General features: G+C 44.3%; 2 protein-coding genes across 2 annotated transcripts in view; one reads left to right on the top strand and one right to left on the bottom strand.

Annotated features, from left to right (window-relative positions):
- RNF180 (ring finger protein 180) overlaps window positions 1-26,873 on the top strand; it is a 363,816-nt gene that overhangs the window by 99,897 nt on the left and 237,046 nt on the right. The gene's annotated exons all lie outside the window — the stretch shown is intronic.
- On the bottom strand, window positions 20,214-23,658 carry HTR1A (5-hydroxytryptamine receptor 1A). Its single transcript, XM_006134439.4, has one exon. It carries the CDS (start codon window positions 23,313-23,315, stop codon window positions 22,095-22,097), a length of 1,221 nt encoding a protein of 406 aa, XP_006134501.3. The 5' UTR covers window positions 23,316-23,658; the 3' UTR covers window positions 20,214-22,094.

The raw sequence follows: 26,873 nt of genomic DNA, 5'->3' as shown, positions 1-26,873 counted from the left end.
CCCCACCCCAGAACAACCCCAGAGAGCAGAAGTTGCCACCCCACCCATTCCCTGAGGTCCCCACAGCCTCCCCTGACTCCTCCCACACCTCCCAACCCTCTTCGTTGGCTCCTGCAGCCTGACAGTCTGCCCTGAGCCCAGTAGCTAGAAGAATAGCAGCTTACCACTGAGATCACAGGATTATGTGACAATTAGGGACGGGTGAAACTCAGTAGCTGCACAGTCCTGGATAACTTCAGAGAAACATCCAAAAGTTTGGATATTTTTCAAAGCTTAATTAAGCTATATGAATCTCTGCAGTCTGAAAAATTGGGTTGGAATTGTGCAAACAACATTCCTAATGACAGTTAGAGACTGTTGGAGCTATTATTTAGTTTTTCTGGTGCTAACATTCTCCGGTAAACAGTAACGGGGAAACTTTTCTCAAGGGAAGAGATTTCTAATTTTTCCCAATGTTTCACTGATTCCTATTGCCAGACTAGCATGAGAGATGCCTGTATATAAAATATTTCTTATTGCAATTAGTGGATATTTTCCATCTGTATCATCTCTATATCACATTACAGTTCTAATGCATGCAGTGGTAGCTATTGTAATATCTTATTTTTTGTGAAAAATCATCCTTTTATCGTATCTTAATATTGGGTGGATGAAGGATCTGTAAAAAGCCAAAAATTAAAATACTGAAGCTAATCTAGCTCCTATGCTAATAGAAAAATGCTGATACACAATGAGGGTTTGGTACTTAATGCAAACCTAATTATTTTATCTAATTGCTAGTACTGCACACAGTGCACAGACCCTATTCCCTTCCTTCCTCCAGAGACAGCAACTTTGTCCAATGGATAAAGGTGAGACGCTAAATCAAACTTATGTTTGGGGGATTTTGTAAGTATTGATATTGTCCTCGAAACAAGTACTCTTGTTTTTATAATATAGGTACAGAAGGGACATGGCTCCTTTTTCATTTGCCCATTCCATTTAAAATTATTCTCTGTGTGTTGGTGTTGCCATTGTTGGCAATAAATGGACTAAAAATAGTGTGTTTGCTAAGGGCTGTGAAAAAAAGGAAGAGAGTCTCACAGAGGGAGATTGTGGCTGGTTTGTTAAGGTACGTCTACAAAGTATCCTGAAATAGCTACCCTGTGTCTTTTGAATGTGCCCGCTCTTTCCACAGGGGTTAAGAGATGTCTTGAACTAGCGCATTATTTTGAAATTCAATAAGATATGCTATTTGTGAAGCGCAAGTTGTGTATCTTATTTTGAATTTAGGGTGCTGTGTAGATGCACCCATAGTGATGTTTGTGGACAGCTATAGATAGCTGAGTAGGAGGAGCAATCCTTTAGAGTTCCACTTGAGATGTAAATTGTCTGTTGATTTCCATTGCAGTTGCATTCTGGCCTAATTCCTCCCACCCTTTCTGGCTGTCTTCTGGACTAGCTCCTAATCTCAATCCCTCCACACAGCCAAACACACTTGGCAGGAATGAGTCTACTTTCACCCTGAAGCACTATGGGCATTAGAATTGGCTGGAAAATCAATGCAGTTTTTCTGCAAATTGGAGGGGGGACAGGCAGTCCAACAATAAATGCAAACTGACTGGAGCTCTTTTGTTTCACTACAAATTAAAAGTTTGTTTTTGTTTCAGGATTTAAAAATAGAATTACATTTTGTGTTCCCTTTTCTTTCCCTCTTTTTACCTCTCCCTCTTTTTCCACTGGATAAAGAGAGGAAGAATTAGAAAAGAAAGAGTGGGGGAAGAGAACAGGGGTTTGTTTTGCTCTGTTCTTCTCCCCATCTCTTACACATGTGGCTTGTCTTTATTATAGTAGAATTTAGTTTTTCCCAGTCAAAAGTTAAAACCATCATCCCCTTGCCAGTGTTCTAATCAGAGTGGCCTTCAGTACTGCATTTTTCACAATGCCTGAAAAGCCAGCTCCCTGGGAAGCTGACAGCAGAGGCATCCTTCTGTCATAAGCATTTTGCAATTGATGTCCACAGGAACAGGATAACATATATTGCTAATACTGATTTGCTGTGTCGTCCATGTGTGGAATATGGGATAGAACCCAGAGGATTTAGCATCAAAACACAGACCACTTAAAATTGTCTCTCTGGGCTGCAGTAGGACTAGGGTTTGGTTGCATCCTCTCAGAATGTCAGTCATTAGAGACAGATGTATCCATTTACACTCAAAAAGATCTGATACGACATCCAGCAAAGACCTACCCAATCCAGATAACTGTAACACATATTCAATATGAAACCACCATATAATTTTGCTGTTATCTCTTTTTTTCACTATTACTACTATTTCTATTCACAAGAAGTTACATATTCCATGCCAAAACCGACAATCCTTTAGAATAATAGTTACAATAGTTTGCTGTCGAGACTTATTTTCAACAATTAACTAGGGCTACTATTACAACAACACAGCAAGTGATGCCATGTAGAAATGACAACAGTGTAAACTGTGTACTAAGACTGAAATGTTAAAATCCCACAAATCTACCAAAAAAAAAAACCCCACACCCACCTGCATACCTTCATAGCTGTTGAAAAAGGCATTCATCACAGATGCCATATGCTGGGGTAGTTTTCAATCTGCCACAATCTACCTGATCAAGAAACAAAGTTACCTGCTGGACAAACAACAGAAAAATAATACTACAACCATGTAGCAATAGGTAGTTTCTGTTAATACAAGTAAGTTCCCTGAAGATTATTATTATAGTGTTATTTCTTTTACTATTAACAGACAAAAATATTATAAACTTAAAAAACAACAAATAGTCTGGTAGCACTTTAAAGACTAACATGTTACAAAGAAGGAAAAGGAAAATTACAGCTGTTCGGTGAACAATACATTTTTCATATACTGAGCTCTGATCAAATTCTTTCTCATTAATATAGTGCAAGCAGAGTTCTCTGTGTTATGAGTAAAATTACTTCATTAGGTTTTGTTTCTTTATTTACCTGAATCTGAAGCAAATTTCTCTTTCCAGAATATATTTCATTAAGCCTTATTTATTATTAACAAAATATAGCTACTAAAATGAAAATATCCTCTTTGGAAAATGAAAGTTGGAATAATGAGTCTTGATTAAGGTTTTCTGTATCTAAACAAAGTAATAAGAGGCATAAATGCTGTATTATAGTGTCACAAAACTTCTTCCTCTCTGATTACTGCTGTTCAGATTTATTGTCTAATCGCCTATCTGCGCCACATACCAGTTCTTAATATGAATAGCACATATTACCAGTTCTTTCAGTAATGGACCTCTGTTTCAGAGTCCTACATTAAGTAGTGGCTTGTGAGATGAAAATAATGATTATGGCCAGTGTCTTTTAAAAAAAGAAATGAGGCTTCAAATTGAATTTCATGTCACAGACTTGCTCCAAATCTCATGTGTCCATGCAAAAATGTAAAAAGCAATAATAATTAAAGTGAACTTTTATTAGTCTCGGCACTGCTCCACACCAATGTGTATTATTATGGACACACTTACCGTTACAGCATACTGCACATGAGCCATTAAGAAGCACACCCTTTTAGACTCACATTTTCTTCACTTTTTAGCATTTGCAGGTTAGACTGGCTGTCTTGCATATAATTGAAAAGTGCAACCACTTACACATTTTCTTTACTTACTAGAAATGTGATCTGCAAGGCCTTTCCTTCGAACTGAGAATGATTCTCTTTTCTCCATCTTGCCACTGAAGCAAAGCACTGAGTAAGAAGCAGGGCAGAAACTCATGATCCCCTCAAAACTGCAGCAGAGACTGTCTCAGAAGGCAGGCCCCTTTTGAAGCTGCTTGGCGCACAGAGGGATCCTGCCTTCTGTACTGTAGCTGGACAGCCTGGGTCATGGCCACCACAAATTAATCACACACATTCCTGGGAGTACTTGCAGTGGCTGTACTTGGCCCAAGCCCTTCTGCCCCCACCCCATTCTCCCACATTAAAGCCAAGCAAAAACAACCCTTAATCTATGTAAATATGTTTGGATTGGTAATGTTACACGTATTTGCTGAAACATATAAATACTCTGTAGCTGAAAGTGACTCCTACCGTGCCGATGTTCCACACAGGAACTCAGCATGAAAGTGCCGCACAGGGGGAACTGCAGGATGAGACCTCAGCTTAAAACAATTTAAAAGCAGAAAGCCAGACATTTAAAGCATGTTACCAATGCTCTGCCTATTTGCAACTGGTCTCATTTCTTATATGGGGTCTGATCCTGAAAGTGTTCCCGTGCCAAACTCCTGTTGGCATCAGTGGGAGTTGGGTACAACACACTTGCAGGCTTAGGCCTAGCCTTTGTCAGTATTGTAATGGTCTTGGAATTGAAATACAGAAAAAATAACCCAGGTTGGAACTTTCAAAAGCTCTTAAGAGAGTCACAGAAGGGGATTAGAACCGCTGCCTCCTTTGGTGATGATCCCAGTTTAACCATAAAAATGTAGGGACCAGTCCTGCCACCTTCACTTGTGTAACCCCATGGAAGGATAAACATTCTGGGTGTGTCTAGACTACAGGATTTTTTTGAAAAAAGTGGCCTTTTTTCGAAAAAAAAAATCCCCTGCATCTAGATTGCTATGTTCTTTCGAAATTAAATTGAAAGAACGCGGCAGTTTTTTCAACCACAGTAAATCTCATTTTATGAGGAAGAACGCCTATTTTTGAAAGCGCTCTTTCAAAAAAAGGCGTTCTTGAATGCAAACGGCTTTTTCGAAGGAGAGCATCCAGACTGCCTGGGTGCTCTCTTTCAAAAAAACGGCTCCCTTTTTTGTAAGAAGTGGTTGCAGTCTAGACACTCTCTTTCGAAAGAGGCTTGTAGTCTAGACATAGCCTCTGTAAGCTATAACTGCAGAAAAACAAGTGGTGATGGAGCAGCTATGTCTCATGTGGGTAGGGAGGTGATCAACAAGGGCCTGTGGACACAATGGCTGCCTCTGTCCTTCCAATCCCTGCTATACTACCAGTAGATCTCAAGAGTGGAGAGGATATTCAGAAAGAGGCCCAGCTCAGTTAGAGACTGGCCATGCAACAAAGCAGAGCACCACTTTGTCCTCAGCAAGGGATGCCTAGTTCCAGACAAGACTCTTGAGGCAGCTTGCTACCTGAACATATCTCCTGAAATAGAATGACTAGGCTGAGGAAGACTGACAAGAAGTACCGGCCACATGGAGACAAGCCCTGAACTGAGGAGAGGGTTCTGCTGATGAATCTTTGGATTACCCTGATTTTGAGTTAACTGTTTTCCTTTTATTTTTGGACTCTATAAAGGGTGCTGTAGCCAGAGCATTAGGGCACCAGGCACTAGACCTGTCAGAGGTGGTACCCACCCATGGAAGACCCTCAGCTAAGTGAATCATGACCTGATGGGATACAGGGGGGCACCACTTAGACAACTGGCAAAGTTGCAAGCCTGGATCTAGCCATTGTGGAAGGGAGTATGTCAGTAGCCTCCCCAGCAGGCCCTATCAGAAGAGGGCAGGGGCAGGAGGGCCATTTGACTCAGGTCTCAGGAGACAAAGGGGCCTCAAACACTGACATTTTTCTACCAAGTCATTTCAATGTATTATACATCTTGCAATTATAACAGAGACAACAAAAGAATCTATATATATATATATATACCTATGTATACCTGCAAATAATTGATTTCAGTCATTGTGGGACCTCAGGCCTTCTCCAACTTTTCATCATGACTGCAACAGTTTCTGTGATTAGTGATTCTACATCATGAAATGCTGTTTATAGAAATACTGAGGTGATGTCTACACTCCATTTCCTTTTCAGAAAAAGGTGCACAAATTTTTCCGATTCTTTTTTCAGAAGAGGCTTTTCCGAAATTTGGCCCATCTTCACTGGGCCAAATTTCAGAAAGAAACCTCCTCTTTCAGAAAGGCCCTTCTTCCTCATGAAACATGGTTTACAGGGCTTCTGAAAGAGCATGTCTGCTCTTCCGAAAAACATTCTGAAGTGACCTCCTTTTAAAAATTATTGTCCACACCTGATATAGCTGCTAATTTTATGTTACAGATAATATGCTAGTAGCTTCTGATGTGTTTTCAACCGATTCAAAAAAGTCCAACACATGTAAGATAGAATACATCACTCAGACATTCTACATGTTCATATAAGCATTCATAATCCAACAAAACATTATAAATGTAATTGGACTGTAAATTGCCTATACTGTATATGTTAATTTAAACTTTTTAAAACTTTTTACTGGTCAGTTCTGACAATCTTTATGGGAGAAGTTCCATTGTCTTCAATTTTGAATGAAAATTACATTGTGCAATAGGTAACTTGATGCATTTTAATGTACAGTAGTGTGTCATTCATGCAATGCCATTAACAAAACAATTCAAAATTATTAGAGGTTAAGAAATAATTTCATAGGGTTACCATTCACCAAATCAAAAGGCTGCTCTTCCCTTTCTTAGCTAAGTGCTTAAGCTAGTTGCCTTCCCTCAACTGTCCAATCGTCTCTCACACAACATCTTTAGCCAATTTGAATGTGGTTTTCATGGTGGCCATACTATGAACCCAATGTACCAGTACTCTAGATAAGTATTGGTGAAAGATACCATTATAGTGAGAAAACATCAGGGATATGGAATAGCCTGTGAGAGAAATATGCTCTGAACATAGCTTCAAGAGCCAGGGACTCCTGAGTTCTATGCCCACTTTTGCCACTGACAGTTTTTATCTTGGGGAAGTATTATCACTTCTCTGCCTCGGTTTCTGCACCTATAAAATAGGGATGGGTACTTATCACCAATACTTTACAGAAATTTCAAAATAATAAATAGATACTGAAATGTATTGCTCAGCAGTATTAACAAAAATGCAGAAATAATAACCCACACTCCAGAAAAATCCCAAGACACAAGTAATTGTATTAATAAAAGCCAACCAAATTTCTGTGGAGTGGTTTTAACCCAGTTTGGATATATCATTGCATACATAAAGGTATTTACCCACCCAATTTACATGGAAATATTAATTAGTCTGAGAGCAAGATATGTTAACCTCACTTGGAGTATTGTGTCGAGTTCTGGGCACCACGTTTCAAGAAAGAGGTAGAGAAATTGGAGAGGGTCCAGGGAAGAACAACTAAAATTATTAAAGATCTGAAAAACATTACCTGTGAGGGAAGACTGAAAGAACTGGGTTTGTTTAGCTTGGAAAAGAGAAGCCTGAGAGGGGTCATGATAGCAGTTTTCAAGTACCTAAAAGGGAGTTACAAGGAGGATGGAGAAAAATTGTTCTCCTTGGCCTCTGATGATAGGACAAGAAGCAATGGGCTTAAATTGAAACAAGGGAGGTTTAGGTTGGACATTAGGAAAAAATTCCTAAGTATCTGGGTGGTTAAACACAGGAATAAATTGCCTAGGGCGGTTGTGGAATCTCCATCACTGGAGATATTTAAGAGCAGGTTGGGATAAACATCTGTCAGAGATGTTTCTAGATGGTGCTTGGTCCTGTCATGAGGACAGGGGATTGGACTTGATGACCTCTTGAGGCCCCTTCCATTTCTAGTATTCTATGATTCTATGATGACCTCTTTTGTCTTCAAGGTGTATCTGCAGTAGGCATATGCTATAATGTTCAAGACTTTGAACTGGGGGTCTCCTACCTTACACCCAAGTGAATTTACTAATTAACTATAGGGACAGAGGCTATAAGTAGTTTGATTATGGTTCTGGGTCCCACACACATTCATATCCAAATTGCATCTTGTTTGTTTGTACAGCATCTAACGCAGTAGGGTCCCCATCCATGATTGCACTCCTAGCAATATTGGCATTCAAAACAATCAGGGGATGACGAACGGCGGCGAAATCCACTCGCCAGTCCCGCACCGCACACGCACCAGACCCGCATTGCACTTGCGCACGCCGCTGGTGAACAGGGCGACCAGCTGAAATCTACTCGCCGATACACTGATTTGTCAAGCCCTGAAAATAATAATAATCTGTGTGGGTATTTTTACCTTATTGGCAGAGAGATAATTTCTCTGAAGTGAAGCAGCTGCCACCCCAAAGCTCACAGTTGTCTGACAAGTACTAAAGAAATGGTCACTCAGGCTTTGCAGTCATGTGAACTTTGCTACCACACAATAACAAGTGCGGGCTCTCTAATCAATCGATGCAAGAAGTTAGTTGCCCATCTCCAGAGTCAGATGCTTATCTCTTGGAGCCGTTTCAGTCAGGTTTTAAGCCATAGCACGTGAGAACCTGAGGGAAAGAGGGGTTTTTTGCACTGGAGTTCTAATATGGGCAGCAATATTTGTAGTGATAAGTTGAGGCCAGCAGCGAAGGGTGTCACATGCAGACACACAAGGCATTGTGGTGGTCCATTACTCTCAATGAACAAGTGATCTTCCCACTTAGTTTGAAATCCTCTATTCTCTGCATTAGCTTTTTTCTTTTCTTTTCTGCAGCCACTGCAGTTACTTATGCCCTCTTGCACCAGGCTGTAATGTACCATATTTGTGTCCTTGTAGTATGTGCCATAGTAAACACAATGTACTGATAGTCTTACAGCAGAAACTCAAAAGCAACTATATTGACTCCTGGAAGAGAATCTGGAAATAACCTCATGGGGGCCACATACATGGTGGCCCAATGGGCTCCGCACAACTGAAAATCATTCAGGGTTGGACAAAATCATCCTGCAGGCTGGATCCAGCCCTCAGGCCCCAGTTAGACCATTGGCATGATACCATCTACATGTCCTGTTAGTCTTTAAGGTGCTGCTAAACTATTCATTGTTTAAGTTTTTCCAGTTACGGACTAACTCGGCTACCTCTCTGAAGTCATTGGCATCTCAGACAGTCAGCTAAATATGCTAATCATGAGCTTTTGACACTATGTAATCTTATCACAGCCAAGTTGATTCTTTTCAAACCAGAACATGAAGTCTGACTTTAAAGTCACCGGAACAGAATATTACCACCCACTCAGTCTCCTAGATGCCAAGCTACAGAGGGTCCTAATATTTCCAATGTTAAGGGACAGATTGTGGGTCGAATGCCAATGCTGATATGTAAAATGCTGTGAGTTGCACCTAGTCATAGTAATTTAGATTTCTTCACACTCCAACTCCCTTGCAGCTACTTAACGCCTACCAGTGAATAACGTAAACACCAGGGAGCCAGAAGAAGATGCAAATTAAAATAGGACCCAGCTAACACCTTTAATTTACATCATCTTTCATCTCTTCTGTATATAGGTGACACATTGGGAGAGTGGGTGTTAGGGGCTCAAACAGTATCTGACTGTAAAAGTCTGCATAGGAAGGATGACACTGCTCATCTTACTATCTACTAGCAAAGGGTAGTTGAAGTACAGTTTAAAAGGGTTTGTCTTGTTATTTGTATTAAATAGTTATAGCAGGACCATGTGTGTGTAGGGTACGTAAGGGTATGTCTACAGTTGCAGCCTATTTTGGAATAGGGCTGCAAAGATAGGCATTCGTAATTGCAAATCAAGCCCAGGATTTAAATATCCCACATTTGATTGGCATCGTCCCGGCCAGGCGCCATTTTTTTTTTTTTTTTTAAATTTACAAGCCTGGAATAACTGTCCGTGTCTACACGCAGCAGTGAAACGGGTGTTCAAAATAAAGCGCTATTTCGAACTACCTGTCAAACCTCATTGCAGGAGGAATAATAGGTAGTTCGAAATAGGGCTTTATTTCAAACGCCCGTTTCACTGCCGTGTGTAGACGTGGGCAGTTATTCCGGGCTTGTAAATTTCAAAAAATGGCGCCTGGCTGGGAAGATGCAAATAAAGCGTGGGATATTTAAATCCCAGGCTTGATTTGCAATTACGAATGCCTACATTTGCAGCCCTATTCCAAAATAGGCTGCACGTGTAGACATACCCTAACACTTTCAATTATAAAAGATTCTTCTGACATTCATGAAGAGGCCCAGAAGTCTCCACATTCTTGCCTCAGGGCTTTGAAATGCAGTATTGGGAAAAGCTCTCTGGTTAAATTAGTGCCTTTTATATGCTCCAGGAAATTCCATTCAAGTTTAGCTGAGTTTATAGGGTATTTTAAAATTGCTACTTCCCTCCTCTCTCTGGTATGTCTTGGGAAAGTAACTGAACACAAACTTTGTAAAATGTAGAATAGTAATAGAGATGTAGTCGTTTTAGTCTGGTGTAGCTGAAACAAAAGAGAGGACTATGCAGCACTTTAAAGACTAACCAGATAGTTTATTAGGTGATGAGCTTTCGTGGGCCAGACCCACTTCCTCAGATCAAAGTGTGAAAGAAAATTGGCATGACCACATATACCAAAGGGATACAATCAAAAAAGTGAACACATATAAAATTGACAAATCAGATTTTGGACCGGGGGGGGGGGGGGGTTGTGGGGGAGATTAGTGTCTATGAGATAATGAAATTAGGGGTGATAAATGGGGAAGCTATCTTTGTTATGGGTAAGATAATTCCCCAATTATCACCCCAATATCATTATCTCATAGACACTAAATCTCCCCCCCCCCCCCCCGTTCTAAAATCTGATTTGTCAATTTTATATGTGTTCACTTTTTTGTTTGTATCCCTTTGGTATATATGGTCATGCCAATTTTCCTCCAGAATTTGATCTGAGGAAGTGGGTCTGGCCCACGAAAGCTCATCACCTGATAAACCATCTTGTTAGTCTTTAAAGTGCTGCATAGTCCTATCTTTTTGTAAAATGTAGGACTCTGCAGCCACCACAGCACCATACAGTGTAGAGAGAATGCCAGGAGCTGCAGGAGTAGCTGTAGCATACTGGGGAAGAAAGCTGGGCTAGGCATCCCACACACAATTCACATGTTCCAGAGCCCATTCCTTCACTCTTGAGACAATGAATGAATCAGTAGTTCCCCCAGTGATTGAACTGGAGCAGGGGACAAAAAGAACCATCTGAGCTTCTGTCCATCCCTCCAGATCCAGCATATGCTAATCGCCCTTCCACACTCATCCCAGATAACAGCCTTCATCTGCTGCTAGCTGTTGACATGCTAGAAGTCTGTGCTACAGGCTCAGGGTTCAATCCAAATGATGATCATGATGGAGGAATTCTTGTAGTTGCACATAAAGGATTTTTTTTAATCCCCATTAAAAATGAAAAACTAAGAAACTACATTTTGAGTGGTTGACTTTGCAAGCAAACACTTCTAAAGTTAGGAAATGCCAGATGTACAGATGCCTATGCAACCTTAATTCTTCTGCATCATGCATATGCATTATGATACCATTTCTTCATGTAATCATACTATTTTTCCTCAGGAACCTTTCCTTATTCAGTGCTCAGGATAGGCAGCATGCAGAGCTGCATAAAGAGGTAGAATTAAGGTTGTAAAATCCACCATAAATCTGGCATTTCCTAAATTTTCAAGTGGTTGACTTTGCAACATGTGTGTGTGAGAGAGAAAGAGAGAGAGAGAGATTTCTGACCTGCTATATGCCATTTACACCTAGTTAACTGCTGAACTTAAGGAATGTCAGTATTGCACAGCTAATTTGGGGTGACATTTTCTCTCTGATTTCACGTGCAGTCTTAAATAAGTCTCTAATACCCAGTTTCTTTCTCTAAGTTTACATGCTGCTGTTAGATTTCTAGCCAGATGACACCCTTACAGATGCAGTATTGTGAAAATTATCTCTGCATGATAATACAAAATGTAAAGAGGTGTAGACAAATTATATATAGTGCAAGCAAGACTTCTGAAGTAGCCAAAACAGCTCATCAGGCCGGTTCAGAATCACTGAAAAAATATTTCACTCCCAAGTCCCTGAATGTGTAACTGGCTCCTTTCAGAAGTTCACATACCAGTATTCAGTGGATCAGCCTGACTACTGAGCAGTTGGGTGGAAAGGGAATGAACTATTAGGGCATATGTCCCAGATGTCATTGTCAAATGTTAATGGTTGGATTTTTTTTCACCAGAAGCCTTCTGCGGTTCATACTGTGGTCTGTGTTGAAACCATCATGAAAAATGTTTTACATGGGAGTTAGAAGCCATAAGGCCTCAAACTGCCTGGGTATTTTGTGTTTTTTTGGATGAATAGAGCACTTCTATGGTTTAAGACACTACTGACTCCACACAACCTACCTTGAGAGGTAGATGAATGCGGCCCATTTTGCACAGAGGAATTCTATATCATTTACCAACTATCCAGAAATGAAGTAATTGTGAGAGCCATGAATAAAACAGGAGATTCCCTTGATCTCACCAGGCCACAATGTATTTCATGGTAGCCCCTCCTTGTGGGCAGAGATCACTGTGACTTTTCTAAAAGACATAAAGCTATGTCTACACTGCACAAATATTCCTGGATACCAGAGGTATCCCAAAATAGCTATTCCACATCTTTTGAGCACATCCATTATTTTGAAATATAATGGGCTCGCTATTCCGATGTCCCTGTAAACCTCATTCCACAAGGAGTAAGGGATGTTTTGGAATAGTGATTTATTATGAAATAAGTGCTGTGTAAACAATGCCAAATTTCAAAATAAGCTATTTTGAAATTGACTCAAAATAAACTATGCAATTTGCATACCTCAAATTGTGTAGCTTCTTTCAAGCTATCGTACATTGTACATTTGTGCATGACTCCTTGGAAAGTCCATGGGGGGAAAGTGCTATTTTAACATAACATTACCCCTTTGCCATTACTGATGTAGAAAGATCAATCCTTCAGTTACTAGTAGGAGTGAGAAATCTCAGACAGTGTACAATGGGAATGGGTACCTAATATGATCCATTGCAATCATGTATGGTAGCCCTCTTCTGGTCCTGAAGGTAAGATACCACCATTTTATGTTACCAGCTCTCCTTAACGAGACAGTATTAGTTGTGATGTGGGAATAATGGGATTCTTTGGAATGGCATGGGCTTTTGCCACTTCCACCATGTACAAATCTAAAAGCTCATCCTAAAGCGACAGATCAGAGTGCAGAAAGCTTACACATAAATAACACTTTCACTTACAAAGCATGACGCAAGCAGGACAATGACAGAATTTTTGCCTATTCCATCACTTTGCAGGAGTGCAGATGCAGCCATTTTGGATTTTCTCACAGCCATATTTGAAGCTTTAAAAAGTTTACTTGAATTGTTAAAAATGTTTCCCTGAGCAAGCATAAGATGCTTCACAACCTCTCCTGGATGGCATTCTGGATTTCTTCCCTATACAAAGTGAGTTCAGTTCTAAGATGAGTTTCATGATAGGTCTTGGAGCAATGTTTGGAGAAGCATTTTGAAACTCAGTTTTAAAGCTTGAAATGTGACTGTTAGGACTCCTTTTTTTGTGCCAGGTCTACATTAGAAACTTTTCCCAGTACAGTATGTGGCAGGGTCAGGCCAGAGAGCTGCTGCAGAGGGGGGAAAATACAGCCCAAAAAGGGTAAAGAACTGCAAATAGAAGCAGAGGACTGCAGTACAATTAGATGCAGCTGGGAGGAAGCTGGCTCAGGCTGATTGGGGCCAGCTGATGCCTCTGCTGGCTGAAGGCCTTTAAAAGCCTCAGCAGTTGGAAGCTGGCAGGGAGAGTGAGAAGTCAGAAAAGAGGTGAAGATGAGATAGAGAGTCATTCATACCAACATTAGAACAGAAACAACCAGTGAGGGAGTCCCAGGAGTTGTGGCTGGGCTCCCTACCACAGAGATCTGCTGAAAGCCCTAACTGCTGGGGTTGGCAGCTAGAGGTTGGCCTGGGTGAGAAGGGCCCTGCCACAAGTATTGTTGTTAGGACTAAGATTTTTTTTAAAAAATATACTGGCAAAAGTAGTGGATTCAGTTCTACAAGCATAAAGGTGCTTTTGCTGCTGTCACTCATTTTGTTTGGAGAACTGGTACAAGCTTTACCTGCAAAAGCTCTCATTTGCTGGTATAACCTGCATCTACAAGGTTTGCTATATTAGCAAATCTTTTGTATTTTAGACTCAGCCTCAGGCCCTAGCTGAACACCACTGAGATCAATAAAAAGGTTCTCATTGACTTCAGTGGAAACACATTAGAAAACAATTCCTTCCGCTACTGTTGAAATTTTTGAAGAGAAACATTTTAAAATGAAAAAGAACATGGAGTCTCAGGAGCTGCCATAGGAAATCACTGGTTGTAGACTACCTTTGATGAGGATTACTTCCCTCCAGCCCCATTTCAGACTTAAGAGGTTTTGCTTTCCCTTCAGGATTTCTCTGTATCCATTGCCTAGGTTTAAACAACCATCTTAAAAGGAAAGTAAAACTTCTGAAAATGTGAGGAAGTTGCTTGTTAGTGGAGCAAATCTAACACTGCACTCAAGCACAAATATTGATTTGTTATAGATTTGATTCTCCTTTTGAAAATAGTAAGTCCTTTTTTAATCTTACTGAGAAATCAAATTAAGAGTATGAAAACTACAGCATACAAACAAAATGTCCCATCATTGAAAGCAGACTATTTATTCCCTATCAGAGATGATAAACTCAAGGTAATGGAATAGGAATTTTGCCAGGCCAGAATATCAACCTTTAGCTGTGTCTACAGTGGCGCGATCTTGCACAAAAGCGGCCGCTCTTGTGCAAAAATTTGCTGCCTGTCTACTCTGGCCGTGAGTTCTTGCGCAAGAACACTGACGTTCTAATGTATTAAATCAGTGCTTCTTGCACAAGAACTATGATGTTCCCGCTCAGGAATAAGTCCTCTTGCGCAACTTTTCTTGCGCAAGAGGCCAGTGTAGACGGGCAACATGAATGTCTTGTGCAAGAAAGCCCTATGGCTAAAATGGCCATCAGAGCTTTCTTGCACAACAGAGCATCTACACCGGCATGGATGCTCTTGCGCAAAAGCACATCTCTTGCACAAAGGCACATGCCAGTGTAGATGATCTCTTGTGGAAGAGTTTTTGCACAAGAACTTTTCCGCAAAAGAGTTCTTGCGCAAGAAGCTGCCAGTGTAGACGTAGCCTTTGTGTTTATTATATATAGTCTCTGTGCCATGTTTTCTCACAGTGGGATTTTTCAAAACCACAAAGCATGTCACCTATAGCTAGCCAAAGGCTGATGATTGGTAAGAAATTGAACTCCAATAAAACTTAAGCAAAATTCAGGAAATTAGATCAATTGGTGAAAGCCCATAGCTGACCCCTTTGTCTGTAAAACACTGCCTCAAATGAACTCTAATTGTATCACACATCAAGATACTGGAGGAGAAAGAGCTTCTCATAAGCTGTTGTACATATGTGAAGAGAGAGCTGATCAGAAGTTAGACCAATATTCTTCACCTCAAATGCCCTCAAACCCTTGTTGCTTAGCAGAAAGGTAGATTTTCCTTACAGTTTCTGCCTATCTTTTTTCCTACTTGCTCTCTCTAAAGTTTTCTATTGAAGAGCTGAGCATACTGACTAGTAGCTAATTGTCTTTAGGCTAGATCCTGATATTCCTGCATATGCTGAGTAGTACCCATGTCTGTGAGTTCTCCTGCTGATATTAGTTGGATTATTTTCAAAGTAAGGTATTATTCAATATACCTAAGGGTATCACAATCTGACTTTTTGGTCTTGTGTATTCTGTTGATCACCCTTCCAATTAGGAATGGTATAAATAGTAAATGAGGGATAATGGAAGTGATACTATTCAAAGAGTCCCATTCTGGAGTCTGATTTTTTTTCTTTTGCATCCATCATTTCTCCTACCCCTTCCTAATACAATGGCCCTGCTGGTTGGATGCAGCTCTACAGCTGTTTGCCTCCCACTAAAACATGATGGCTGTGTCTACACTGGCACGAACTCACACAAAAGCAGCCACTCTTGCACAAAAACTTACTGCCTGTCTACACTGGCTGCGTGTTCTTGTGCAAGTAAACTGATGTTCTAATGTATAAAATCAGGGCTTCTTGCATGAGAACTCTGATGCTCCCACTCAGGAATAAGCCCTTTTGAGCAACTGTTCTTGCTCAAGAGGCCAGTGTAGACAGGCAACATGAATTTCTTGTGCAAGAAAGCCCTATGGTTAAAATGGCCATCAGAGCTTTCTTGCGCAAGAGAGCGTCTACACTGGCATGGATGCTCTTGCACAAAAGCACATCGCTAGCTCAAAAGCATATGTAGCGTAGACGCTCTCTTCTGGAAGAGTTTTTGCAGAAGAACTCCTCCACAAAAGAGTTTTTTCGCAAGATTGCGCTAGTGTAGACGTAGCTGATACATTTTTAAGTGAGTTCTTGTCTCAGCGCTCCTGTGTGCAAACCTCCCTTTCCCACATACCTTGTTTCTGTCCTTCATTGTTATGCATAAACACCAGCTTTCATAGCTGAAACTTTTTATTCTAAGGTGGGGAGAATTTTTCCTGAATTACATGTGTTTTATTTCCAGGCAGTTTTTCATCTCCTTCTCCTGCTTTATAAAGACTCCACTTATTTATTTTTTAGGCCCTATTTTTTCTTTGACATTATCCCCTAGGGAGGTTTTGCCCTAAGATTCTGACTTTGGGAGCTTGGATTTTTCTGGATTATGATGGCAAATTTGAATTTGGAGTGATCTGACTCTTTCGTCTTACCCACACTCTAGAAGCTTTTTCTTCAACCGGTTCTCTGCTTTGCTCTATGCTTGCTGAATATGCCATTCCCTTTGTCTCAACTGATGCAGAACCCAATCCTGGTTTTATGTTTTCCTACTGGGATACAAATTTTAATATTCCCTGATAGCATTTCTTCACTTCATAGTTAGAGATCCCACAGACTAAGTTTTCTTAGCTAAATGACTGTTTAGTCCCTCCTCATAAATATGTTTTCCCCTGCTCCTCGTGTACCTTTTTCTTTTCTTTTATTAATTGGAGGGTTTTTTAAAAAAATGTTATTTTCTGTATTTCTAGTGTGTTCACTACTTTTTTTCTTCATAAAGGAAAATAAAATTGGTAGAGTTAAATACAATCACAATACTTTGTGCCTATATTTTTTTAAATGTAGTTAATACTTTCAGAAAAATATTTCCAAACTGTCTCTGGGATGAGGCTCATTCCTGCTGGTCATGTGTTAAGAGGGGAAAGATCAGCTATACATGCAGGCTACGTCTACACTGGCCCCAAATTCCGGAAAAGGGATGCAAAGCAGGTAAGTCAGAATAGGGAAATCCGCGGGGAATTTAAATATCCCCCGCGGATTTAAATAAACATGTCCGCCGCTTTTTTTCCGGCTTGGGGAAAAGCCGGAAAAAAGCGTCTAGACTGGCGCGATCCTCCGGAATAAAGCCCTTTTCCGGAGGATCGCGCCAGTCTAGACGCTTTTTTCCAGCTTTTCCCCAAGCCGGAAAAAAAGCGGCGGACATGTTTATTTAAATCCGCGGGGGATATTTAAATCTCCCGCGGATTTCCCTATTCTGACTTACCTGCTTTGCATCCCTTTTCCGGAATTTGGGGCCAGTATAGACGTAGCCGCACACTTTAAGACAGGGGTGGAAAGCCTAAGGCTTGGGGGGAGAGCAGATGCAGCCCCTGTCTTGCCTGGATCCAATCCCCAAGGCTCAGGGCTCCCCACCCTCAGCATTGGGGAGCCCACACTGGAGCTCCAACCTCTCCCTTCCCCCCATCCCACCCCCAGGGCTGGAGCACACAAAATCTACTAGCCTGGGCCCCCCAGGGTCTGGTGTGCAAGGGAAATGTGCAGAGTATTTTTCTCCTTCTCAGTCAAGGGCCACATCAGTGAAGGGCCATGGGGTTTGGGGTTTTTTGGCTTCTCACTTATGTGCACCCCCCCACTGATTTTTCTTTGGGTCAGTAGCCTCTGAACAAAAAAGATTTCCCACCTCTGCTTTAAGAAAAGAAAGAATATATTTACACATTCACAGGGATAAAATTCAACAAAATTGGCTTGAGTATATTTTTCAACTTTATGTGAAACCATTTGGGAAAAAAATCTATGCTACGCTCTGGTTTTACATTTGAAAAGCTCTGGTCATTATATATCTACCACAGCATTTATACACGGGTTCTTTAAAATTCACAGTGAAGTGAACATTATTACCTATTTCCTGTAGTGCTAGTACACAGTATTTGCTAGGAGCTAGTGCTCCTTTTTTTTAGCATTTTAATCCTTCTTTAAAGTACCCATTATCCTGGTGTTAACTGGCACATACAGCCTGCTAGAGAGGTCAAAGTGCTGTCAGGCTGGTAGCTGCCCTCTTGTACACAAATCACAGCATCTGCACTGAATTGAATTTTGTGCACTTAGTTCTCCTGGGGGAGGTTTTCAGGTGAGCATTGCTTGTAGGAGCTCTCCAGAGTCTGGGCAAGAGAGAAGGAACCAAAATTACAACAGGCCATGGCCTGAGCCATTAAGTGAGAGGTGCTGCAGCCAGACCCCCAGAGAGCAGGGACTTCAGCTCCAGTGATCAGCTTGAAAACAAGTTTCCAATCCCTGAAGAAAAATGAAACAACTCCAGCCCTAATTGAGGGCTCTGAGCCTGTCACTAGTGCAAAGGGTGAGGTGACGTTCCTCCTCTCTGCCAGCTGCAGCCCCTCTCTTTGAAGCAGAGATTGTGGGGGTGGCAGATGAAGGGCCAATGGCAGAAAGGAATGGCAGACACTGCAGTTGCGCAATCTTGTGCAAAAGCGGCTGCTCTCATGCAAAAACTTGCTGCCTGTCTACACTGGCCACGTGTTCTTGCGCAAGTAAACTGACATTCTAATGTATGAAACCAGGGCTTCTTGCACCAGAACACTGATGCTCCCGCTCAGGAATAAGCCCTTTTGCACAACTGTTCTTGTGCAAGAGGCCAGTGTAGACAGGCAACAAGAATTTCTTGAGCAAGAAAGTCCTAAAATGGCCATCAGAGCTTTCTTATACAAGAGAGTGTCTACACTGGCATGGATGTTCTTGCGCAAAAGCACATCTCTTGCACAAAAGCACATGCTAGTGTAGACACTCTCTTCTGGAAGAGTTTTTGCAGAAGAACTCTTCCGCAAAAGAATTTTTGTGTGAGAACACGCCAGTGTAGACCTAGCCTCCTTGTTTTAGCAGAGAGTTTCAATCCTGGCCTTGCTGCTGCACCTGGCATGTAATTCTCTGGAGCTGCTCTGTAAGCACCCCAGGATGAGGGAAAATATAATCCCTCCTGCAGAGAGAGGCTCCTCTTAAGGACAGGTGGAGCACCTGATGGCTACAAAATAGGAGCTAGGGCTGGGGAAAGATTCCAGGCTGAAAAGTGCTTCTGTCCCTTTAAAGCCAGTCCCTCCGAGCTAAGGCTAGGTCTGGGGCAGTCCTTAAAGCCCCTTGCTGCCCTTTTGGTTCATGCCATCTCTAAGCTGTCACCTGCAGACCTCAGCCCTGCTGATCCAATGCCAAGAGGGATTTCTTCTGAGCTAGCCACGGCCTCCGGCTCTGGAGGGCAGCGTGCGCCGGGGAGACCCTGTAGATCTGCAGCACCTCTCTAGCCTAGCGTACCTGGCAATGGAAGCCAGACTTGCTGCCCTGGGGGAATTTCCAGCCCTGGAGCTCAGAGACCTGCTGCTGTCCTGCTCAGAAGAGATACCCGAGGGACGGCTCGCTCCTCGGGGCTTGTCCTTCCAGCTTTAGTGCAAAGCGCGTCGGCTCCCTTCCTGGGACAGGAGGAGGGTCCCCTACTGCGGAGCTATCACTGCTCTTGAGGAAGGGGGCGGGGAGAAATGAAATTGAAGTTGGGCAGCGATTAACGTTTCCAGCTTTAAGCGAGTTTTTTAAAGTTTCTGAAATGTCTTGGCGAATCTAACGTCTGCTCCGAGTAAAAACGGGGGACTAAAATGCTGCTCGGGTTACATTTAAGAAGGTTTAAGATTGAAATATAAGTGATATGTACATAAAACCATCAACCCACTCTCCCTCCCACAGACACACGTGGGATTGTTATCAGTATTACAAACACACGGCCGACTGCTGAATACGTGGATGTGGAGATATGTATGAAAACAGATTGCTGATAGGTTCAACAAAATTTAAAACCGACACTTAACACGCACTTGCTGGTTCTTTGAACTCAAGTCACAAGATCTTCAACTTAAGTGGTAAATTTTCAACTCCTTCATAAATGACCGTACATTACATTTGCCTGAGTATCTTTTCCACAGTAAAAAGATTATTTTCAAAGTAAAGAAAGTGCAGAATGTGCACGTAGTTAGGAGCGATCAAAGCGAAAGGGGGAATAAGATAAAAGGTCACTTTAATTGAGAAAAATGAGGTCCAATAAATTTTCTGATAAGAAAATTAGACTATCTGAACATATTCAAAGCATTGCTATTATTTAACTTTTAAAGCTTTTGACTTCATAAACGACTTGACATTTATATTCACGTGAAGCACAGAATTAACATTCCCAATTACCTACAGATAGTACAGATCATGACAAAATAAAGAAGAAAATATGTATTTTTGGCTCAAGCGATTCGATCTCAAACTACTTTCCCAAATACAAAGAATTCCACCCCTTAATAGTGCAAAATAATATGCAACCCTGTCCGATCTGAACAGAATAACAGATCACGATGCATACATACCCTGTATGAAACTAAGAGGCACTGTACAAAGCAGACATTCTGGCAATTGAGTTGAAATCACAGTTTTTAGGTTGTCCCAATCTGACTCTAGAAAGAGCTGTTAGTAATACATTTCAGTACAAATCATGTGATTTCTTCACTCTCATCCAAAGCAAAGTATCCAAAAGAAAGCACCTCTGCAACTTTCTTTAGTAAAAGGTGAATTTTATTTATTTGTTTATTTGTAAAGAGGGATTTAGCAGGGGGCCAAATATTCAGGAAAGTTCTAGTGAACAGCCAATAAGTCAGAGTGGACAATATTTGTTAACTTTTCCACTAGGGTAACTAACACTACACTCCCTTTAAACCTATAGCATGAGTGTTTCTCCAGCGACAATACCGTAGCTAATCACCTGTTCTGGGAGACAGACTCCTTGTTTTAGCTCTTTTTACTACACAGCATCAAAATGAAATTACCTTGGTTTAGACGGGGTGGAGAGAAGAGCGACAAAAGCAGCAAATAGTTTCAAACTTCACTTAAAATGCTCCCCAGCTGCTTGTTCCCCAAAGGACCAGTGCGATTCCTAGTAATAATACTTTTAAGGTGCTTTTCAAAATGAAAACCTGCGTCTTGTTTAAACAATATATGTAATTGCGCCTGATAGTCACGCAGACGGGTTTCCGGGGGGGGGGGGAGGGGGAGAGGGTTTAAGAGAAATCCTCATTCTACTGTTTTTTAATCGGTTTGAAATTAGGTGAATTGTGGTGACTTCATGTTTAGCAAAATTCCTCTCATGTACACAATGTAACTTCCATGCACTGAAAGGTAGTAACGTAACACGCTATCATATATAAGCTACAGACATGCCAGTTAGGAAAGTGATCAGAAGTACCTTGAAAGGTTATACAATTATGTTTTTCCCCCAAAAGGAAATTCACATTTCAATCTCGCTGCCAGCGAAGTAACTTTCAAGCCCCGTCCGCCACTGTAGAAAGAACTGCTTCAAACCCTCCAAGTCCTTACTTACTCGACCAGCTCTGGGTTAGGCTCAGAGTTCGGCAATCTTCTTTTCATCCCAGAAAAACAGACAAGACGGGGTTATGCATAGGATGGTTTATTTTACCGATGCTGCTCGGGCAGACAAGGTGGTGCGACCACAAGCAACGATCTGCACACCCAGGGTTTACCCAAATAAATGCAAGTGGCGGAAGAGGGTGTCATTGCACGGGCTCAGTAATGTGCAAACTCAGAGGAGCACAGTTTGGCTTGGAAACACGTGCCAGTGAGTTTTCCAAAGCGCTGGATGAAAAGTGCTAAGTTTTCAGCGGGAGTTCAGGAAGGGGCTGGCTCGGTTTGTCTATACTGTTTGGGCGGCGAGGGACTGGAATCAGGGCACGGCCTTTTCTCCCCAGACAAATGCCCAAGGGTCTGAACTACTTGGCGCTGAGCGGTGAAGCGGCGGTACCCCTGCCGCAGGTCTGGGGAGAGTGGGGGAGGGACGGGCACAAGCATACGCTGTCGCGGAAGAGAGGTCCGGCTGGAGGAAGCAAGTGAAGACAGTCCCAGAGAAAAGGGAGGCTTCACTGCCTGCAAAATTTGCACTTGATAATTTTCTTAAAAGCACTTTGGAAATCTTTGTTGAAATAGGCGTAGATGACGGGGTTGAGGAGGGAGTTGGAATAGCCCAGCCAGTTGATGACCGCCCCCAGCCAGTCCGGCATGAAGCATTCACTGTCACAGAAGGGCAAGACCAGGGCCACGATGAAGAAGGGCAGCCAGCAGAGGATGAAGGTGCCCATGATGATGCCCAGGGTTTTGACCGTTTTCCTTTCCCTGGCCAGGGCCATCTTCCTCTTGGCCTCGGTGCTCCTCTCGTTCTTCTGCTCGAAGGAGGAGGCCAGCGGGGTGCTGCAGGGGTCGCTGGGCAAGGGCAGGTGAGTTTTGGAGGAGTTGTGGTAGTGCTGGACCTCGATGACCTCTAGAGCCGCCCCGTCCTCCCCATGTCTCACGGCCCCGTTGATACAGGCGCTGGGCTTGGGCTCCACAGTCCGCTTCCAGCTCTTGCCGGGCTCCCCGTTGCTTTTCTTCTGCAGGCTGGCGGGAGAGTGGCAGGTGTCCGCGATCTTCTTTTTCTTCTTCTCCGCCTTCTTGACGGTCTTGCGGATCCGGAACCGGGCCGCCCTGAAGATGCGCCCGTAAAGCACCAGCATGAGCAGCAGCGGGATGTAGAAGGCGCCGAAGGTGGAGTAGATGGTGTACCCGTGGTCCTTGCTGATGGTGCAGGCGTCCGGGTTCGACCTGTCCTCGGGCGTCCGCCAGCCCAGCATGGGCGGGATGGAGATCAGGAAGCCGATGAGCCAGGTCAGGCTGATGAGCACAGCCGCTCGCCTGGGTGTCCGCTTGTTGACATAGTCGATGGGGTCGGTGATGGCCCAGTAGCGGTCCAGGGCGATGGCGCACAGGTGCAGGATGGACGAGGTGCAGCACAGCACGTCCAGCGAGATGAAGATGTCGCAGGTGACCTGGCCCAGCGTCCACTTGTTCAGCACCTGGTAGAGGGCGGCCATGGGCAGCACCAGCACGGAGACCAGGAGGTCGGTGACGGCCAGGGAGCCGATGAGATAGTTGGCCACGTTCTGCAGGGAGCGCTCCAGGGCGATGGCCGCGATCACGCAGGCGTTGCCCAGCAGCGCGCAGAGGATGAGGGCGCCCAGGGCCAGCGCGGTGAGGAGCTGGTAGCTGAGGGTCACGCCGGCGCCCTGGTCCCGCGCGGGGGACGTGGTGTTGTTGGCGCCCTCCATGGCGGGGCGGCGGGCGGCGCGCTCACTGCTCCGGGCGCGGGCAGCTCTCCGCTCTCCGGCCGCCGCTCATCGCCTCGGGCCGCGCCGGACAGCCGCGGGGCGGGAGCGGCGGCTGGAAGCCGGGCAGCCGAGGCGGCGGCTCACAGGACGGCGGCGGGCGGCGGGCGGCGGTGCCGGTTCATGCCCATCTGGCCGCCTGGCCCCGCTCCCCTCCCGGCTGGAGGCTGCTGCCGGGCTGGCAGGGCGCGCGGCGGCGTCTCCCTCTGGCTCGCTTTGTGCCCCGCGCCGCGCTGCGCCCTCCCCTCCCCGCCCTCGCTAGCTCGCTCGCTCTGCCGGCTCCGCGCTGCTTCCCCTCCCGTCCCTGCTCCCGCCTCCCCGCCCCTCGCCTCTGGGGGGGGGGGGGGCGCTGGCGGGGCTGCCTTTGCGCTCCAGCCGCTCAGCAGCCTCGGCCCCCGCACGGCCAGGAGCAGGCGAGGCGCTTGTGCCCCCTGGCCAGTCCCTCGGAGAGCCCAGCCCCGGCCAGCCCGAGGCGCTACGGGGGCCCTTCAAACTCGCCCCAGCCCCTTCCCCCCTCCCCCCTCCCCGGAGCGGGCCACGCACCCGGCAGCCCTACTGGCCCCGGGTGATTCAGCCGTGGGCTTGCAGCTCCCCCGGGCTGGGTCGGGCCGGCGCGCGGCAGGAGGGGCTGGCTCTGCGGGCACCGCAGGGCTGCGGAACCTGGCCCGGGGCAGGCTCTCCGGGTCGCTCTCCGCCAGCTGCAACCTGCTCGCTGCTGGCTGTGGCATGCAGACTCCTGCTCTAGCCGGGCGGTGCCGGGAGCCGCGGGAAGGGATCCCCGGCCGGAGCCGGAGCGGCCAGCGCCGCACAAGCGTTCCCGAGACTCGGCTGAAACTCTCCAGCCGCTGCCGGAGTCACTCGCTTCACTTTCTGCCTTCAGCACCCGGGACAGCTCCACAGGGGAAGGGCATTTGTCGCCACCTGCAGGTGCGCGGCGTCGGGCTGGCGAGGATCGCGGCTCTCACACACCTGGGCTTGCCAGGCGCCAGACACCTGCTCTGGGAAGGGCTCGCCAAAGGCAGCTGGAAGGTGGCTTCTCCGCAGATCTCATCCTCGCTCCGCTTCGGTTCCTGGAGGAACTTGTCAGGGGTGGGGGAGGGAGTAGCTTTGCATCTAATTGCCTTTCCTGGGGCCCTGGCAAGTGGCAGCGAGAGGTGCAAAGGTGGTTCGCTTGGAGTTAAGCAGAACCAGTCCCAACACGTGCTTTTTGTATCTTATATTTCGGGGACTTCTGGGATGTATTGGCATGCAGATCACAATACATTACACATTCCCCACGTTGCAGTTTATCACGGTCCGATTTGAAATTACAATGATTTGGCTCCCTATTAGATGGCAATGTTTTTTTTTAGTAACCGTTTGAATGAAATGAACAAATTAGCTGCTGCCTGAATTACAAAGGAAAACAAATGCATGCAAATCTGGTGAGAGGCGTGGGGAAACATACATGCCTGGCATCTTCAAGATACAGGTAACGCTCTTTCTATTGAGTTATGTATTTTCTGCAATCAAAGTAAATGGCAAAGTATGTCCCGTGCTGCCAAATGAAGCGAGTATAAGAGCGCGCGCGCAACAGGTAATTCCCTTACACTGTGTCAAATGATAGTTCGGTCATCAATGATCATGCCATTCCGGGAAGGCCAATCGACAGGCAGGCGAGCGATCAATAAAGTAACTTTTTTTAAAAACGAGGAGCTGTCGGTAGACAGCAGTGTGGCGGTGCAGGTGTCTTGAGGCGTATTGTTTTACAATTGTGTGCCGAGCACGGGTCCCACTCAAACATTTCAAAGCGGCCATTCTCCCCAGACCATTCATGCCATGTCAGACAAAGCCCTGAAACCAAGAGGACAGTCGGTCCCAGTGCCCTGAAATCTGATGGCAGAGCTCTATTTCCCTCCAAACACAGAAGCGCTGCGCTATCTTTCTTCAAGTTGCATTACAGGAAATTGCAGTGCAACATACTATTTCAATCACGATAAAAAATAACGGTACAGTTGCGCTTGATAAAAAAAAGCAAAGACTGGATCTGAAGAAGAGAATGAAATGAGAAAAATATCGCTGGGAACAATCTGAAACAAAAATAGTATCAGACTGACAGATCGGAAACACATAGGTTAATAGCCAGTAAACATCCCATGCATTCGGCAGAGTAGGAGACAACTTCTGACCAGGGATCATAAACAGAGTTTCATGATTGACAGCTTTCACTTGTGCTTTCCTGAGAAGATGACTATACTGGGAAGCTAATGTTGTCACTTGACATGATTTCTAGCCTCTCCTCACACGATAATTTTAATGACGGGAAAGCAGCTTTCAGATTAGTTTGTACTGGTGTCCTGCAAATGCAGGTCATTGCCTCAAATGATTTTTGAGCATTCCCAAATACATTAGGTTTGTAATTAGGCCCAGCGAGCCATATACACACACTCGTACTTGTTAATCTGTACTTAAGGGGTGGTCACCGCAGATACAGCTGTGCGCATAACTTTACCAGGTGTGTGGATAACCTCTCTAGTTCGGGTGGGACTTCTCGTTTAGAAGAGAGGCAATACGGCTACAGAACTTCACTTTTAGGATCCCTCGGGGCGCAGAGCTGATAGGCAGACATTGGAGGAGCCCGCAATGCTTGATGATCAACTAAGGTGACATGTCTTGTGCCTCCGTATGAGAGATGAGGGGAAATAGGACATGGCACTATTTGATATTTAAGTCTGACTTATGAATGCCACAGTTTCGAATGCTATTCGCTAAGAATGGGGGGAATTCACAGCACACCTGGTTTGCAGGGAATTAGATCTAGTTTAAAAAAAACAACAGCAACAAGAACCCCGTGCCTCTGGATAAGAGACATAAACAACGGCAAGTCCTGTGGCACCTTATAGACTAACAGATTTATTGGAGCATAAGCTTTCGTGGGCAAAGACCATCTGACGAAGTGGGTCTTTGCCCATGAAAACTTATGCTCCAATAAATCTGTTAGTCTATAAGGTGCCACCGGACTTCTAGTTGTGCAGATTCAGACTCACACCACCACCCCTCTGATACTCTGGCTAAGAGGTCATTTTGAGCTCGCCTGGGCAAATGGGTAGAGCACAAAACTGGAAAGCAAGAAACCCTCAGAATCCAGATTCTGCCCCAGACTCCTTGTGCAGCTTTGAGAAGATAACACTGGCTAGAATTGCCAACTGTCCCCTGATCATGGAGGCTTCAATTCAGTTCTGCCCAAACATGAGGCAACAAGGGTTTGTTTTCCAGGGGGCACTGATCACTCCCATTGTGTTTTGAGGGAGGGGACAGCAAAAGCAATGAATGTTTCTGAAAATAGGTGTCTTCTCTACACACACAATGGGAACATTTGCATTTAATGGGAACATTTGCATGAAAAATTCCTGACTCTTTTTTGCATTTGACATTTTTCACCCAGCTCTGGTCCTCTCCTCTCTTACAGTCCCATCATTCTAATGGGCATGGATTGGGGGGAAAAAGGGGAGGCTAAGTTAA

The sequence above is a fragment of the Pelodiscus sinensis genome, chromosome 6 (assembly GCF_049634645.1).
Source record: "Pelodiscus sinensis isolate JC-2024 chromosome 6, ASM4963464v1, whole genome shotgun sequence".
In the NCBI taxonomy this organism is placed as follows: Eukaryota; Metazoa; Chordata; order Testudines; family Trionychidae; genus Pelodiscus; species Pelodiscus sinensis.
The sequence above is the reverse complement of the archived record's forward strand: the minus strand, read 5'-3'. Positions and strand labels throughout refer to the sequence as shown.

Coding starts and splice junctions, on each gene's coding strand:
- HTR1A (XM_006134439.4), bottom strand. CDS start 23,315: ATGGAGGGCGCCAACAACACCACGTCCCCCGCGCGGGACCAGGGCGCC.